Source organism: Salmo salar, chromosome ssa16, assembly GCF_905237065.1.
Source record: "Salmo salar chromosome ssa16, Ssal_v3.1, whole genome shotgun sequence".
Lineage (NCBI taxonomy): Eukaryota > Metazoa > Chordata > Actinopteri > Salmoniformes > Salmonidae > Salmo > Salmo salar.
The window spans coordinates 42,031,891-42,050,557 of record NC_059457.1 but is presented as its reverse complement, the minus strand read 5'-3'; the positions used below and the strand labels follow the sequence as shown (position 1 = coordinate 42,050,557).

The following is an 18,667-nucleotide window of genomic DNA, read 5'->3' as shown; positions in this document are numbered from 1 at the left end:
AATATGCATATTATTAGTAGATTTGGATAGAAAAAACTCTGAAGTTTCTAAAACTGTTTGAATGGTGTCTTTAAGTATAACAGAACTCATATGGCAGGCAAAAACCTGAGAAAAAATACAAGCAGGAAATGAAAATCTTGTGGCTGTACTATTTTCAAGTCATTGCCAATAAAACACAGTGACAAAGGATTCATTTTGCACTTCTTATGGCTTCCACTAGATGTCAACAGTCTTTATAAAGTTGTTTAAAGCGTCTATGATGAACAGAGACCGGATGAGAAGGAAGGGAAGTTGATGTCCCTGGGATGTCGTCACTTCATTATTGCGCATTCATGTGAGATGAGACCTTTTTCAAAATGTTTTTCAAGACACAGGAAAGGTCCAGTTGAAATATTACTGATGTTTCACGTTAAAAATGGCCCTAAAGATTGATGCTAAACAACGTTTGACATGTTTGAACAAACGTAAATAGATTTTTCTTTTGACTTTTCGTCGTGACTTTTCCCTCCCGTGCCCTACATTTTGAGTAGCCTACCGAACGCGCTAACAACACGGAACAACATGGAGTTATTTGGACATAAATTATGAACTTCATCGAAAAAAAAAAACATTTGTTGTGGACCTGGGATTCCTGGAAGTGCCTTCTGATGAAGATTATTAAAGGTAAGCGAATATTTCTAATGTTATTTATGATTTTAGATGATTCCAACATGGCGGCTATTTGTATTGCGTAGTGTATTTTTCTGAGCAGAGTACTCAGATTATTGCAAAGTGTGCTTTCCCAGTAAAGTTATTTTGAAATCTGTCAATGCGGTTGCATTCAGGAGATGTTAATCTATAATTCTTTGAATAACAGTTTAATACTTTAACCACGTTTTATAATGAGTATTTTTTGTAAATTCACTGGCAGTTTTGGGGGAGACACATTTTCTCAACGACACGTGCCGATGTAAAATGCTGTTTTTGGATATAAATATGAACTTGATAGAACAAAAAATGCATGTATTGTCTAACATAATGTCCTAGGAGTGTCATCTGATGAAGATTGTCAAAGGTTAGTGCATAATTTGAGCTGGTTTTCCGCTTTTGGTGACGCCTGTCCTTGAATTGAAAATGGATGTGTGTACTTTTTTGGCTATGTACTCTCCTAACATAATCTAACTTTATGCTTTCGCCGTAAAGCCTCTTTGAAATCGGACAATGTGGTTCGATTAAGGAGATGTTTATCTTTCAAATGGTGTAAAATAGTTGATTGTTTGAGAAATTGAAATTATTCGATTTTTGCAGTTTTGAATTTCCCGCCTTGCTAGCAATCCCGTCAGTGGGATTCTATCCCCAAGAGGTCCCTAACAGGTTTTAACAAACTACAGTTTTGGCAAGTCAGTTAGGACATCTACTTTGTGCATGACACAAGTATTTTTCCAAGAATTGTTTACAGACAGATTATTTCACTTATAATTCAATGTATCACAATTCCAGTGGGTCAGACGTTTACATACACTATGTTGACTGCCTTTAAACAGCTTGGAAAATTCCAGAAAACGATGTCATGGCTTTAGAAGCTTCTGATAGGCTAATTAACATAATTTGAGTCAATTGGAGGTGTACCTGTGGATGTATTTCAAGGCTTACCTTCAAACTCAGTGCCTCTTTGCTTGACATCATGGGAAAATCAAAAGAAATCAGCCAAGACCTCAGAAAAACAATTGTAGACCTCCACAAGTCTGGTTCATCCTTGGGAGCAATTTCCAAATGCTTGATGGTACCACGTTCATCTGTACAAACAATAGTACGCAAAGATAAACACCATGGGACCACGCAGCCATCATACTGCTCAGGAAGGAGACTCGTTCTGTCTCCTAGAGATGGACGTTCTTTGGTGCGAAAAGTGCAAATCAATCCCAGAACAACGGCAAAGGACCTTGTGAAGATGCTGGAGGAAACAGGTACAAAAGTATCTATATCCACAGTAAAACAAGTCCTATATCAACATAGCCTGAAAGGCCGCTCAGCAAGGAAGAAGCCACTGCTCCAAAACCGCCATAAAAAAGCCAGACTACGGTTTGCAACTGCACATGGGGACAAAGATCACGCTTTTTGGAGAAATGTCCTCTAGTCTGATGAAACAAAAATAGAACTGTTTGGCCATAATGACCATTGTTATGTTTGGAGGAAAAAGGGGGATGCTTGCAAGCCAAAGAACACCATCCCGACCGTGAAGCACGGGGGTGGCAGCATCATGTTGTGGGGGTGCTTTGCTGCAGGAGGGACTGGTGCACTTCACAAAATATATGGCATCATGAGGAAGGGAAATTATATAGATATATTGAAGCAACATCTCAAGACATCAGTCAGAAAGTTAAAGCTTGGTCGCAAATGGGTCTTCCAAATGGACAAGCATACTTCCAAAGTTGTGGCAAAATGGCTTAAGGACAACAAAGTCAAGGTATTGGAGTGGCCATCACAAAGCCCTGACCTAAATCCCATAGAAATTTTGTGGGAAGAACTGAAAAAGCATGGGTGAGCAAGGAGGCCTACAAACCTGACTCAGTTACACCAGCTCTGTCAGGAGGAATTGGCCAAAATTCACCCGACTTATTGTGGGAAGCTTATGGAAGGCTACCCAAAACGTTTGACCCAAGTTAAAAAATGTAAAGGCAATGCTACCAAATACTAATTGAGTGTATGTAAACTTCTGACCCACTGGGAATGTGATAAAAGAAATAAAAGCTGAAATAAATCATTCTCTCTACTATTATTCTAACATTTCACGTTCTTAAAATAAAGTGGTAATCCTAACTGACCTAAAACAGGGATTTTTTACTAGGATTAAATGTCAGGAATTGTGAAAAACTGAGTTTAAATGTATTTGGCGTATAAGGTGTATGTAAACTTCTGACTTCAACTGTATGTATGTACGTACGTACGCACGCACGCACGCACGCACGCACGCACGCACACACACACACACACACACACACACACACACACACACACACACACACACACACACAATCTTAATCCATTCCTTACTTAGATTTACGTGTATTTTGGGTATATGTTGTGAAACTTAGATATTACTGCACTGTCGGAGATAGAAGCACAAGCATTTCGCTACACCCGCAATAACATCTGCTAAACACGTATGTGACCAATACATTTGATTTGTATATATTTCATTTATTATATTTTTTTGTAAAACAGCTATCTTATAAATGTATTTATTTTTTACTTCCTCTTCGGCCACCACAGGCCTGGGCCAAGGGCTTCAGCACCAGTAAGACCCTGCATTAATCCAGACCTGATTCCCTGTTATCCTTTGCATTTTTTTCTCCAACAACCGAGAAACGCAGGACAAGATAAACTAAGAAATTATTGTGTAATGTTGTCTAATGTGAGCACCCACATCCTGGGGTTGAGGATGGACGGAATAAAAGATTTGGGACAAAGAAGTATGGAAATGTGAGCACATCCAAGTTGCTAAGATTTTAGAAGTTGTATAGTGTGTGCCCAGCAAAAAGGCCTTTGCAGACTGCACGTCACAGATTGTCTTTTACGATTATCACGTCACACTGTGTGATGTTACCAAATTAAAATCTTGATGTCAACCTGAACGAATTGTACGGTTTTCTTAAATTCTTTCGTCACATTCTGCGATTTGCTTGAGAGGCTATGTCAGGAGAGGCTATGTCAATTGCACAGCATGTAAATGTTTAAATCAAACTAATTTGCCTATGTCCCTCTTTGTGGCACTTGACCATATTATGGTCAAGTTACACAAGCTGGCCCTTAAATGTACACGGAGAGCTAACATCAATGACATGCATGTCAATCTCTCCTGGCTCAACATAGAAGAGAGATTGACTGCATCACTACTTGTCTGTGAGAGGTATTTACATGTTGAAAGCACCTAGCTGTCTGTTCAAACAACTAGCATACAGCTCAGACACCCATGCATACTCCACAAGGCATGCCACCAGGGGTTTCTTCACAGTCCCCAAGTACAGAACTGACTTGGAAAATGCACAGTACTACACAGAGCCATGACTACATGGAACTCTATTCAACATCAAGTAACTCATATAAGCCGTAAAATCAGATTTAGAAAACATAAGTACACCTTATGGAACAATGCAGACTGAAGAGACACACACACAGGCACACAAACGCAAGCACACACACTACACACGTGTATGTATGGTGGTATTATAAATGTTGTATTGTAGATATGTAATGGTGTAATATGTACTGTTATTTGATTTTTGGCTTAATTTGTTTGGACCCCAGGAAGAGTAGCTGCTGCCTTGGCATCAGCTAATGGGAATACTTAATAAATACAATACAAATTGAAGAGAAACTTATTTCTGACAAGATGCTCTTCTCAAGTGACAATTTCCACAACTTCTAATAGAATAAGCCATTGACAAAGAACGCTTTCAAAATATTTTAGTTAATGGAATTGATGTAATGAATACTATGTGCAACCATTTGTAATATATACCAGCCTTGGACAGTGAAGTCAAAATTTGAATTTTTGCTCTATTCCAGCAATTTAGATTTGAGATCAATTATCCTAATGGGCTAATTGAAGCAAACGTACAACACCTTCTGCTTTTTTTGCCAATGGTTACACAATTTTACTAATTGAAATACATAAGAGGTAGGTCACTTTATAGCTTGATAAATCTACCTGAACGTGCTACCTATGCAATAGATCAGATGTATCAATATCAATCATTTGCATTAAAGGTAGGTCATTTTTATAGGATGAGTGGGCTACTGATGAAATGTTGCAACACCCATCTCAAAATGATGTAATTTATTTACCAGGTTGTGTATCTAATAGCTGTGTAATGTTGCCATGGCCATGGGCTATGTATTGATGGGGAAAAACACATGCATGCTTAAATTCTGGACAGAATGTGCAGTTTATTTCAATCACCGAAATCAAAACATGGCCTAGCAAATATAATGCTGACGAATGTTGTTGAGGATTCAACATAGGTTACACGTCTTTGTTTTCTTACAGTCACCGTCTTTTGGCCCGCTTTTCGCTAAATTGACGACAAATACATTTGGGAAAAACAGCGACCAAGACGCTCAATCTTAAACGACACGAGGCTTGTATTATGAATGAAATAAAACCTAAGTTGTTGTGAAATTAATGTTGCTGCCTGTCCACATTGATAGCATCAGCTACTGGAGGTCCGTGTTCCTTTCTCGTGCCAGATATCTCCCAACTCCATCACCATTCTTCCGCGGCCCGGTTAGTATCCTCGTCTGCGACAGCGCAGTCCAGGCGTTGAATACCGGGAAGAGCCAAGTCTCTTTGATTCAATTTATCAAGAAATGATGAGAGGAGGCGTTTATTTAAGTGGTCTGTAAGGGTCCTTTCTTCTTCAACATTTGTATCGGATTCTTCTACTGCCTCAGGCCTTGGGGTTTGTGGTGGTAAGGCCCCCGACTCGTTGGACGACAAGCCGTTCGAATATTCCTCCTCCCCGGACTCTTGGCCTCTCTTACTCCCGGTATCTGTGGCTGATTCCGACTCCATTCGTAGAGAATTCAAGCTCGTTTGCAACGCAGCATTTTCCAGCTCTTTTAATCTTTTGCTGTGTGTAGTGCCTGCGTTGGAGCATGCATGACTAGCTTCATTTTCAGACAACTCAACTTCGTTGTCGAGAGCTTCTTCAGCTGGCTCCATAATGCTTCATGTGACGTCATGAAAATAGATTCGTCTGCTCCTCCAATTTTTACTGTTTAAATTGTATATTTCTTTGTGTAGTGAGAAGGCTTGTTTGTGTTGAAAATAAATAGGGTTTATTTTTTTAGATTAATTCTAATAATATCAACAAGCTGGTAGGAAACTGGTGGAAAAAGCAAGTCCTTTTACTTTTGATATTTCAAAACCTTTGCTTGGAAAACATAACAATACTAAATATATATATTTAGAGTACGAGTACGACCCTGCCTCACACAGGAAGCGGCGCAGGTCCTAATCCAGGCACTTGTCATCTCCCGTCTGGATTACTGCAACTCGCTGTTGGCTGGGCTCCCTGCCTGTGCCATTAAACCCCTACAACTCATCCAGAACGCCGCAGCCCGTCTGGTGTTCAACCTTCCCAAGTTCTCTCACGTCACCCCGCTCCTCCGCTCTCTCCACTGGCTTCCAGTTGAAGCTCGCATCCGCTACAAGACCATGGTAATTGCCTACGGAGCTGTGAAGGGAACGGCACCTCCATACCTTCAGGCTCTGATCAGGCCCTACACCCAAACAAGGGCACTGCGTTCATCCACCACTGGCCTGCTGGCCCCCCTACCTCTGAGGAAGCACAGTTCCCGCTCAGCCCAGTCAAAACTGTTCGCTGCTCTGGCACCCCAATGGTGGAACAAGCTCCCTCACGACGCCAGGACAGCGGAGTCAATCACCACCTTCCGGAGACACCTGAAACCCCACCTCTTTAAGGAATACCTAGGATAGGATAAAGTAATCCTTCTAACCCCCCCTTAAAATATTTAGATGCACTATTGTAAAGTGGTTGTTCCACTGGATATCATAAGGTGAATGCACCATTTTGTAAGTCGCTCTGGATAAGAGCGTCTGCTAAATGACTTAAATGTAAAATATGTAAATGTATATATATATTAGAACACAAAGTGTAAATCCAATAAACAAGTCAATCAAACAGATTGGGTTAGTTTGGGACGTCACTTAAACGAGCCATTTTTTTATTAACAAATATCAACAAAAAAAGAGGATTAGTCACATGCAAACAAGCATACATAAACTATTTACATTGCCAGGAATCCTAAACAAACAAATCATATTTATTAATAATCTAAGTTTTAATTGCCTTTTTGTTTTTCATTTTAGTTAAAGTGGTGCCATATTGTTTAAACTCATTTATAAAGTGAAAAAGTTAGGTTTTGAATTAGACCATTTGCATTTGTGAATATGAAATTTACCTAGTATTATTAGCAGTTGAATTAAATATACATCTGTATCTATGTCAGAATTTCTGAAATAAATCATTACATCAACACCATTAAATAGTACAACCGGTCCTATTCTTTTGTAACACAATTCTGTATGTCAATCCAAAACATTATACTATAAATACAGGCAAAAAACAAATGCAAAATGGTCTCCTTGTCCATTCCACAGAAATCACATTTTATAGTCAATATTCAGCTTGAATCTTTCTAAAACATGTTTCAAAGGATAAATTCTATGTAACATTTTAAATGAAACTATCTTTACCTTGTTACTGATACAATATTTGTTAGCAATTTTCCATGCTTTCCCCCATTGTATATCACCATAGATATTTGACCAAAATAATATTGCTGATGGAATTGTAGTATCACAAACAACATTCCTAATCTGTTTATTACTACATTTATCTCTTAAACAAGCAATTTCGTTCAGGACGTCATCACGGTGCGTCGCCACGAAAGGGTTATTTCGTAGCTCAATGGTCTGACACTCAGATGCCTCTTTCGAAAATACATCTGTCGCTCAGGTACAGCCCGTCTCCTTTCACACTTGTATTTATTTTTACATTGGTTAAGAGATTCAATTGTCACGGAGACACTGAAGTCTTGGCTAGCTAATTTGCTCATAACAGGCTGGTTAGCTAGCTAGCAGTAACGTGCTCATTTATACTGCCATCGTTATGGAAGCTGGAAACTAGCTAGGTTGCAAGACATTTTATGTGTGGTTAGTGGTAATATGTTGGGTAAATACATAACTTATATGACTAAAGTATCTTGCTAGGTAGTTAACGTTTGTTGAATGTTTTGTATGCTTGCTACTAACGTTACCTTGCAGGTTGATAGAGTTAGGCTACATGGTTGAAATGTATAACTTCTAATGTAATGTTACTTGTATCACAGGGCTGGACAATAGAACGAGTTAAAATTCACCCAAGGCTTAAGAACGTTGGCTAAACTGGAACACTAGCGCGAGCCCATAGCAAATGAATGGAATCGAACGTTCGCAGAGCCTGTTTTGACTGGGGTGATGTTTAAAATTCAATTTCGCCCAAATGGCACAAAATGTATCCCTTTTTATTATACCACTACAATCTTTTCGTCGGACGAAACTGGAAAAAAACAACGTGTAGAAAGTAAACATTCGTGCCTCGATGGTGTCGACTGTGCTTATGTCTGCGTAATGAGATAGTAAGGAACAAATCAACTTTTTTTTTCTGGTCTAGCAATCGATGACAAACGAGCTCGCTGCCCAGACTAACATAATTACAAAGAGGAGATTCTCCCGATTTAAAATGGTGCCCGACATGAAAAAAAATCTAAATATACACTGAGCTATTTGGCGAAATAGACCGGCATGCCTCTCCATAGGAAAACAATGGGAGGAGTTCAACTTTCCATGGCAAAATGTGTATTTTGAGGGCTAGCATTTGATGACAACCGAGCTTGCTGCCCAGGTTTACGTAATTAGAAAGAGGAGATTCACATGATTAAAATGGCGTCCAACTTGAAAAAAATCAAAATACACACATTGCGAGATATTTGGCGAAATGAACAGACATGACTATATTTCCCCCATAGGAAACGATGGGAAGACCGCAGAGTTCCAATATCATTTTTGTTTACATTTTAACTATAAACAACGTGAGCAGGTATCATTGCCAACAATAGCGAAGGAGGCATTGTGACGTAGAACAATAAGCTGGGAATAGAACGTTCGGAAGGCGAGTTGGTGCCACAGTGCCCAATAGAACTAATAGGCGCTGGTAGGGTGAACAATGCACTAAAATAAGGCCTGTTTTTTTTTCGCGATTACTTCAAAACACCGAGGTAAAGACAGTTTCAAGTTGGATATTCGACGGATATTCGCGCTTTCAAACCTCAATAGCTTTCAAACCACTTGACCCACAGACTCCAAATAAGTGTCATGATGTTGGAAAAATTGCACACAACATTGCACAGGTCTTATTTTTACGATTTGGACATTAATTTGCTTTCCAAAGCTAATACACATGTGGAAATGTGAGCAGCCTTTTGTATTCCTATTTAAATTAGTTATGGAGCGTAAATAAAGTACAAACTTTTTTTAACATTCGAACTGACTACCCTTCACTGACTACCCTTCTATATTGCACACTCTTGTTTGTGTACTGTAAAATCACGTGGTGCAACGTACATTTTTCATAATTTTAAATTGCAATAGCCCCTTGGTCATGTCCATTACACACCTAAGAAGTGTGCTGTGGATATACACCCATATTGCATAACCTCTAGTCATGCATTGTTAACACTCGTAAGCCTAAGTTCCATTGCTATCGGGAAACCTGGCCCTTGTCAGATTGCTAGCTATCTGAATGGGCTGGCATCCTCAGTTGCGCAGTGCCCGGTTTCCCAAAAGCATCTAAAGGGATTTACAGACAGTACGATTTTGGCTGTTTTATGCCACGATTTTGCCATCCCAAGACAACATTTCCAAGAAGGTGGTCAAATTCTTAGGTCGGACATCTTGGCTCGTTCAGTGTGACAGGGTCTATGTCTGCCATTTTATTTTTTTATAGTACCGCAACCTGCAGTCATAATCTCCGACAAAGGTCTAGCAGTGTACGATTTTTTTGTTGTTGTTGCCTTTATTGTGTAGTCTGGCTGGTGTTATGAGCCGATCCCAGTGACTGACCAATAGGAACACGACTGGCACCAAGATTTAAACGTTTAGTCTACATGCTGTGCAAGAAGAACGATTTCCATCATAATGACACATTTGAAATCAGGCTACCTGATGGGGATTTTGCGCAGTTATCAAAATCCCAATCAAAATAAATGTTCTACCACTGCGACCATGTTATTTCGGGGAAGCCTATTTGATTCTGAGTTCAGACATATGAAGTTTGTATGTGAGAACTATTTCTAAGATACATAATTTGTTTTTCCGAACTCACTTTTTAATTTTAATTGTCACACACTTCATAAACAACAGATGTACACTAACAGTGAAATGTGTACTTACAGGCCATTCCCAACAATGCAGTGTAACACAAGGAATAAATACACAATGATCAATGATAGCTTGGCTATATACATGGGGTACCAGTGCCGAGTCGATGTGCAGGGGAACAAGGAAATTGAGGCAGATATGTACATATAGGTAGGGATAAAGTGACTAGGCAACAGGATAGATAAGACAGTAGCAGCAGTGTGTGGCGATTGTGTGCCTGTGTGTATGTGTTTGGGTAGCGTGCAGTGTGTGTGCATAGTTAAATAGAGTTGGTGCAAAAAGGGCCGATGCCGATAACCCAATAGCTACTCGGACTAACTATTTAGCAGTCTTATAGCTTGGGTGTAGAACCTGTTCAGGAGCCTTTTGGTCCCAGACTTAGCGCTCCGGTACGGTTTGCTGTGCGGTAGCAGAGAGAAGTCTTATCACTTGGGTGGCTGGAGTCTTTCACAATTTTTAGAGCATTCTGACACCGCCTGGTATAAAGGTCCTGGGTGGCAGGGAGTTCGACCCCAGTGATGTACTGGGCCGTAGGCACTACCCTCTGTATCGCCTTAGTCGGATGCCGAGCAGTTGCCAAAGCAAGCGGTGACGCAGCCAGTCAAGATGCTCTCAATGGTGCAGCTGTATAATTTTTTGAGGATCTAAGGGACCATGGCAAATCTTTTCAGCCTACTGAGGGGGAAGAAGCATTGTCATGACCTCTTCACGACTGTGTTGGTGTGTTTGGACCATGATAAATCCTTAGCGATGTGGACACTGAGGAACTTGAAGCTCTCGACCCGCTCCATTACAGCCCCGTCGATGTGAATGAGGGCATATTCGTCTCTCCGTTTCTTGTAGTCCACGATAAGCTCCTTTGTCTACCCTCACTACCCGGCCCATCAGGAAGTCCAGGATCCAGTTGAGGGAGATGTTCATTCATTCCCAGGGAGCTTAGATTGGAGGGCATTATGGTGTTGAACGTTGAGATGCTGTCTATGAACAGCATTCTCACCTAGGTGTTCCTTTTGTCCAGGTGGGAAAGGGCAGTGTGGAGTGCAATAGAGATTGTCATCTGTGGATCTGTTAGGGTGATATGGAATTAGACTGAGTCCAGGGTTTCTGGGATGATGGTGTTGATGTGAGCCATGACCAGTCTTTAAAGCATTTCATGGCTACAGATGGGAGTGCTACAGTGTGGTAGTTGTTTAGACAAGTTACCTTGGCGTTCTTGGGCACAGGGACAATGGTGGTCTGCTTGAAACATGTAGGTATTACAGACTGTGTCAGGGAGAGTTTGAAAATGTCAGTGAAGACACTGAGTACTCGGCCTGGTAATCTGTCTGGTCCTGCGGCCTTGTGAATGTGAACCTGTTTAAAGGTTTTACTCACATCGGCTACGGAGAGCGTGATCACAGTCGTCCGGAACGGCTGGTGCTCTCACGAATGGTTCTGTGTTGCATGCCTCAATGCGAGCATAGAAGGCATTTAGCTTGTGTCCACTGGGAAGCTCTCGGCTGGGTTTCCCTTTGTAATCTGTGATAGTTTACAAGCCCTGACACATCCGACGAGCATCCTGTATTGTCGCTTTGCCTGTTTAATGGTTTGTCTGAGGGCGTAGCCAGATTTCTTTATAAGCGTCTGGATTAGTGTCCTGCTCCATGAAAGTGGCAGCTCTAGCCTTTAGCTCAGTGTGGATGTTGCCTGTAATCCATGGCTTCTGGTTGGGATTTGTACCTACTGTCACTGCGGGGATGAGTTTGTCAATGCTCTTATTAATGAAGCCAGTGACTGATGTGTGGCTCAGTTGGTAGAGCATGGTGTTTGCAACGCCAGGGTTGTGGGTTCGATTCCCACGGGGGACCAGTACGGAAAAAAAAAAAAAATGTATGAAATGTATGCACTCGCTGCTGTAAGTCGCTCTGGATAAGAGCGTCTGCTAAATGACTAAAATGTAAATGTAAATGATGTGGTAAACTCCTCAATGCCATCAGATGAATCCCGGAACATATTCCAGTCTGTGCTAGCAAAACAGTCCTGTAGTTTAGCATTCGCTTCATCGGACCACTTCCGTATTGAGTGCGTCACAGATACTTCCTGTTTTTGTTTGTTAGAAAGAATCAGGAAGATAGATTAATGTAAGATTTGCCAAATGGAGGGTGAGGGAGAGCTTTCTATGCGTCTCTGTGGCGTAAAGGTGATCTAGAGTTTATTTTACTCTAGTTGCACAGGTGATATGCTGGTAGAAATTAGGCGTTTTTTTTCCCCCCCCTTGCATTAAAATCACCGGCTGCTAGGGGCACCACCTGGATGAGCATTTTCTTGTTGGCTTATGGCCCTATACAGCTTGTTGAGTGCGGTCTAAGTGCCAACATCAGTTTGAGGTGGTAAATAGACAGCTACGAAAATATAGATGAAAACTCTTGGTAAATAGTAGGGTCTACAGTTTATCATGAGGTATTCTAACTCAGGCAAGCAGAACCTTGAGACTTCCTTAATATTTGGGATCGCATACCAGTCTTTGTTGACAAAGAGTGAGCAGAGTGAGGCTTGCGCTGCTGTCACATGCGCAGATCAAATGCGCTGCTGCAATTGACGTAGCCTACATCGACTTACGTAGCATCGCAAGTAGTACTGACTCAGATCTTTTTAAAACTTGTTCAGTCAAAATAACTGATATTTCTACTAATTTTGTGCATTTAAGTAATACCCAGAACACGCAGGACCCCCCTACCGGTGAGCGATGAACTGAAAATTCGAGTCATGATTCTACCAGCCTCTCGTTCACCATAAGGGTCATATTGGAGCTGTCATTTGTGACTGAGACTTGCAAACATGTGCTTTAAACAATGTACATTTGTTGATTGCTAGGCATACAAATAAGATTATTTCTTGATACATTTGAAACTGTCTAGTTGTGGCCGCAACCGGACTAGATTGTGATCGACTCTCTGCGGAATGCATTGCTTGACTGCCGTGAGGGTGATGAGCACAATGTCGTTTGCGAACTGCAGGCCCCCCCCCAAACGTTTTGTTCTCAAGTTTGAGTTTGTTGAGCAGAGGCTGTGTACGTTTTGGTTCTACAGAGCTGTGTCCATAACATTCAGTAATCAATTAATTGCATTCATTTTTGCACCATGTGATCAATTATGAGTTCTAAACATGTATTTTTCTTTATACTCATGATCTATTTCCCTGCACTCATATGACAGAGAGTTGTTAGTCTGAGCACATCTCTGGAGATGCTGAGCTGGAGGAGCGTGTATTAGTCCTGCTGTAGGACTCATTGCAGCCAGCACTAGCAGGTCGAACGAACGATTAAAATGAACGAGTCTTTCAGAAAAACGAATCATGATTCTAGTCAGTATAAAGAGTAGTTAAAAAAATAAACAATAAATTGGTCGAACTGATCATCACTACTCGCAAGCCAATCGCAGAATGTGATGACAGAACTGAAGCAAATCGTACAATCTGGCCAGGTTGATATCAAGATGTTGATTAGGTAACATTACACAGTGTGACCTGATAATTGTAAAAGACTGACATAGTCTGCAAAGGCCTTAAAGGCTAATTTCATCGTTAGAATCGTACGGTTCTAATGATGAACTTCGCCTTAAGATGCTTTTGGTTTGTTTAGTCTGTTATCTTTGGCCCATGGCTCAATTAAATGGTGACTCGGTAAGTAAGCTTGCCACCTGGTTTGGTTTATGATAGAATGTCTAAATAATACTCTGTTTGTGTCAGCTGAAGAGTAGGCCTAGTCTTAGGAATGCCGAAGAAGTTCCAGGGCGAGAACTCCAAGGCGATGACTGCCAAGGCCCGCAAGGCAGAGGCCAAAGCTGTGGAAGACTCCCGCAAGAAGAAGGAGCTGGAGGATGCTTTATGGCAGGAGAACGATAAACATGTCCTGAAGAAAGAACAGAGGAAGGTGACTTTTCTTGCTCTGTTTCTTATTCCCACACTGGGTCAAATAGTCTGCAGCACTATTCAATTGGGCTATATCACAATCCGATATCTGGCTATGTATGTACAGACCAGACGAATCTGCTAAGTAATTCCCTGATATGTTGAAGTTGGTCTTAGGCTTAAAATGTCTCCTCTCTGAACCTGCAGGATGACAAGGAGAAGAAGCGCCTTGAGGCCCTGGAGAGAAAGAAAGAGAACCAGCGGCTCTTGGATGAGGAGGCTGCAAAGATTAAGGGCAAGGCCAAGGAGGCGGCTGCTGTGGCGGCGTGCAAAGTGACCCGGGCCCAGATTGAGGAGACGCTGCGTATTGAGCAGGCGCTACAACAGCAGGAGCAACCCAAAGAGAAAGGCAATGACCTCACCATTATTCCTTTAAGCATTAACCAGGCTCTCTTTCCTCTCAGGGTTCTGTTGTATTCTTATGTTCCCCCTCTCCTATGTTTGTGTCCACAGAGAAGAGTCAACTGGAGTCGCCCCTGGAGGAGAATGTGAATCGCATCATCCCTGAGGAAGGTGCAGTGGACGCTAGATCCATAGAGGATGCTATTGCTGTGCTCAGGTACAGAATACTGAAGAGACATAACCTCTCAATGTTACCCCCTACAAAAGCAATGTTGAAATTACTGTAGAGAACTAGGGGAGCCTTTCCATCAGTGTACCATACGTTATCAACATATAGTGGGTTTGGTGTGACCTTGTCACGAGAATTTCTATCCTAATGTTCTAACTGAACTATTTTATAACTCTATCTGTATCCTGGAGGTTGTAAAGTTCCAGTTGTAAGAAACAGATTCCCAGCATACAAGGGATCAGTTCTTTATTCAGAGAGTGCTCTGTCTTCAAAATGAGAACAGTCTTTTTATAGCACACACACACAAATGAACTCACATCAGTAGAAACTCCACCTCGCTTTATAGGTGGGCTGTATTTTTCCACAGTTCACATACATTGTTTATCACACTTCTGCAACATGTTTCATTATCTTCTGCAAGCTGTTTCTAACAGTTGCTCTCCTCCCTAGGCTGGGGAGGCCTCTTTCCAGTTATTAGTTTCACCTCTTTCCAGTTATTAGTGTCACCGTTATCACAAGTCGACAGTTCAGTTGTCCTTGAATGTCTCAACTATACCCTGCTCATATTGCGAAATAATAACACAATGGCCTAGTCTTAAAAGGTCTAGTCACATACATTATTGGATTATGACTCTAACACATTTCATACAATGATATGGTTTCAGGGTGGAATACTTTAGTCATTATCTTAAACATAGAAGAATTTGTATCATACCTACAATGTAGACATATAACAAGTTATTTTTCATACTCCAGGCTATATAAAGCAGACATGACAGGTATCATTACAAGTATGGGGTTCCATAGAGAGCCAAGTTTCAGCCCTCTCCTCGTGTTTGTTTCTTTCCCAGCACGGCTGAAGAGCTCGACCGCCACCCTGAGCGCAGGGTGAAGGCAGCGTTCGCCGCGTACGAGGAGCTGAACATGCCCCTCCTTAAAAAAGAGAACCCCAACATGCGGCTGTCGCAGCTCAAGCAGCAACTGAAAAAGGAGTGGATGAAGTCGCCAGAGAACCCCCTGAACCAGCACTTTGCCAACTACAATACCAAGTGAACCAACTCCAGCAGCAGCTAACACAAAACTGTTACCTATGCACATTGGACCTTACAATGGAAGATGCCTCCAACCTACAATTATTCCCCCATTATGAATACGTTGCTGGAAAAACTGCACTCACTCCCTACCTCTGATGTAAGGAATCCCCTTGGGACTTCAGCTTGTTTCATTTAGAGGAAAAGCAAATTCCCCTCATGTTCCTGATGATTTTTCTGTTACTGTGAATTCCCACTTGTGAAGCATCTCAGCGGTTTATAGATTTTATTCCCATTATCAGTTTTTGGCACTTAAATTGAAAACAGTGGGGGGGTGACAGAAGTTTGAGATTAAAAGTAATTTATTTCAGTTCACAATACTAGCATCTAATTGTTTCTGAGGGTGAGACTACAGGTATGTCGCTCTGTATAAGAGCGTCTGCTAAATGACTAAAATGTGATCTGCACTCTTGCCTAATAGTAACCGCCTCCTTTTAAAGGCCCAATAGTGCTGTTTTATACAAATATAACATTTCTGGGTTACAATTAAGTACCTTACTGTACTAGTTTTCCATTACAATTGTACATTATTTTCAGCAAAACTTTCTCAGACTTTTCCTGGGAGTGGTCTGAGTGGGGAGGGGAAAACTCAAAACTTGCTGTTTGGAACTCTTTGTTATTGGTCTAATTTACCGCCTGGTGATGACCCAGGCAAGTGGAAAATCCTGCCCATGCAAACCTGCTGATTTTTAGATGGTCTTGTGTATATTGTATTTTCAACCAGCAATTATCAGGAAATGACTTACGAAATGTTTTATACTTTTACAGTGTTAGTTTCAACAGCTGTTGTACAATATGATACGAAACACACAAACTGAGTTGTCTGCACTGGGCCTTTAAATCGTAATGATAATAATGACCCACAAAAGAAAATATCATGACCAGAGCCAGCTGTGGACTTATAAGAGCACTGCCTTGTTATAAACTGATATTTTCAGCACCATTGGAAATTACTACCCCTTTCCCTATGATAAAGTCTTGTTGCACCTGTTCCCCATCCTAACAGGGCCTTATTAGGTGTACCTAGGGTTGCAAAGGGTCGGAAACATTCTGGTAAATGTCTATGGGAAGTTACAGTAAGCCTGGGAATTTTGCTTAAATGCATAAAATAGTTAGCTTATAACAGTGAACCTTTTTTTGTGGGATACACAAGGCAATTCTAGGTATTGTGGCATATTTTGGTTGAACTATCCCCAATTCAATGGAATTGCAACCCTGCATGCACAGTGCATTCTTCCATCACATGTGCAGTGGATTCTCAAGATCCTGCACACTAATGAGATGCTATTGAGCCCACACTACTACACTGTCTGAGCCAAGGACTACATGCTTTCTGGTAAGTTTTGATTACAATACTGGGTGGGCTGAATATATTTTGACCATTTTTTTTGTTAACTAGTAAATAGTAGCCTACAGCAAAGTGTGTTTTTAAATCATTTCTAACTTGTTAACAATTTCTGCTAGTTTTTGCTACCATGTGGGTTTTAGCTTGCTTGAGCGTGTTAACTGAGTGTCAATTCATCTGTTTCCATACATTTTCATTTTAAAACATTTATTTTACAAAGGAGTTGTTTAATCTAATTGCTTAACTATTTATCTATACATGGAATTGTATTAGGTTTCCCCCACCCAAAATTGTAATCTTTACATGAAAATGCCACGGGCACTATCTGATGTGTGGAGACATTTCACTGCAGCTAATGTAGAAGGAAAAGCTGTGTACATTTGCAAATACTGTGCCAAATCATATGTGAAGGATGCAACAAAGATGCATAAAGTTCCCTCAGCGCTCACAACAAGAAACCTCTGACAAAAGTACCTCTACTTCTAATCGAGGTGAAAATGATGAATCAGACACCTTATCGATAGCAACAGCTCACGGTCTTCCTGGAATCAGAAGTGTTTTTGACTCAATGGAGGAACGTACTCAGAAATGCTGATGAACGTTTTACTCAAGCTGTGTATTGCAACTGGTTCATCTCTGATGCTCACAAGCCATGTGTATTTAAAGAGATTTTTGAGTGTTCTTCACCCAGCATACACCCCTCCAACCAGACATGCTTTATCTACTCAATTGATGGATACAGAGTTCAAGTGAAGGTCAAGCAAATCATAGAGAAAGCAGATGGTATTGTAATCATCTCTGATGGGTGGTCGAATGTTCGTGGGCAAGGAATAATTAACTACATCTCCACCCCTCAACCAGTATTCTACAAGAGCACAGACACAAGGGACAACAGACACACCGGTCTCTACATTGCAGATGAGCTGAAGGCAGTCATCAATGACCTAGGACCACAGAAGGTATTTAAACTAGTGAGAGACAATGCTGTGAACATGAAGGCTGCTTGGTCTAAAGTGGAAGAGTCCTACCCTCACATCACACCCATTGGCTGTGCTGCTCATGCATTGAATCTGCTCCTCAAGGACACCATGGCACTGAAAACAACGGATACACTCTACAAGAGAGCCAAGGAAATGGTTAGGTATGCGAAGGGTCATCAAGTTATAGCAGCAATCTACCTCACCAAGCAAAGTGAGAAGAATAAGAGCACCACATTGAAGCTGCCCAGCAACACCTGTTGGGGTGGTGGTGTCATCATGTTTGACAGTCTCCTGGAGGGGAAGGAGTCTGTCTAAGAAATGGCCATATCAGTCTACCAAATTGGACAGCCCCATCAAGAGGATCCTCCTGGAGGATGTATTTTGGGAGAGAGTGGTAAGCAGCCTGAAACCTATAGCAGTAGCCATTGCATGGATAGAGGGAGACAATGCCATCCTGTCTAATGTTCAGACTCTGCTTGCAGATGTAAGAGAGGAAATCCGTACTGCCCTGCCCACTTCACTGTTGCTCCAAGCAGAGGAAACTGCAGTTCTGAAATACATCAAAAAGCATGAAGACTTCTGCCTGAGGCCCATACAAGCCGCAGCGTACATGTTGGACCCTAAGTATGCTGGCAAGTGCATCCTGTCTGGTGCAGAGATCAAGAAGGCCTATGGTGTCATCACTACTGTGTCTCGCCACCTTGGGCCTGGATGAGGGCAAGGTTCTCGGCAGTCTGGCAAACTACA

At 41.4% G+C, this 18,667-nt stretch overlaps 1 protein-coding gene across 2 annotated transcripts; it reads left to right on the top strand.

Moving 5' to 3' along the window:
* Window positions 1-7,451: 7,451 nt before the first annotated feature.
* cc124 (Coiled-coil domain-containing protein 124) lies at window positions 7,452-17,162 on the top strand. 2 transcript variants are annotated; one of them, NM_001140771.1, is given in 5 exon segments: window positions 7,452-7,523; window positions 13,712-13,895; window positions 14,081-14,282; window positions 14,387-14,492; window positions 15,356-15,907. In NM_001140771.1, coding segments are annotated over 4 exon segments (669 nt in total). In that variant the 5' UTR covers window positions 7,452-7,523; window positions 13,712-13,736; the 3' UTR covers window positions 15,558-15,907.
* Window positions 17,163-18,667: the final 1,505 nt, after the last annotated feature.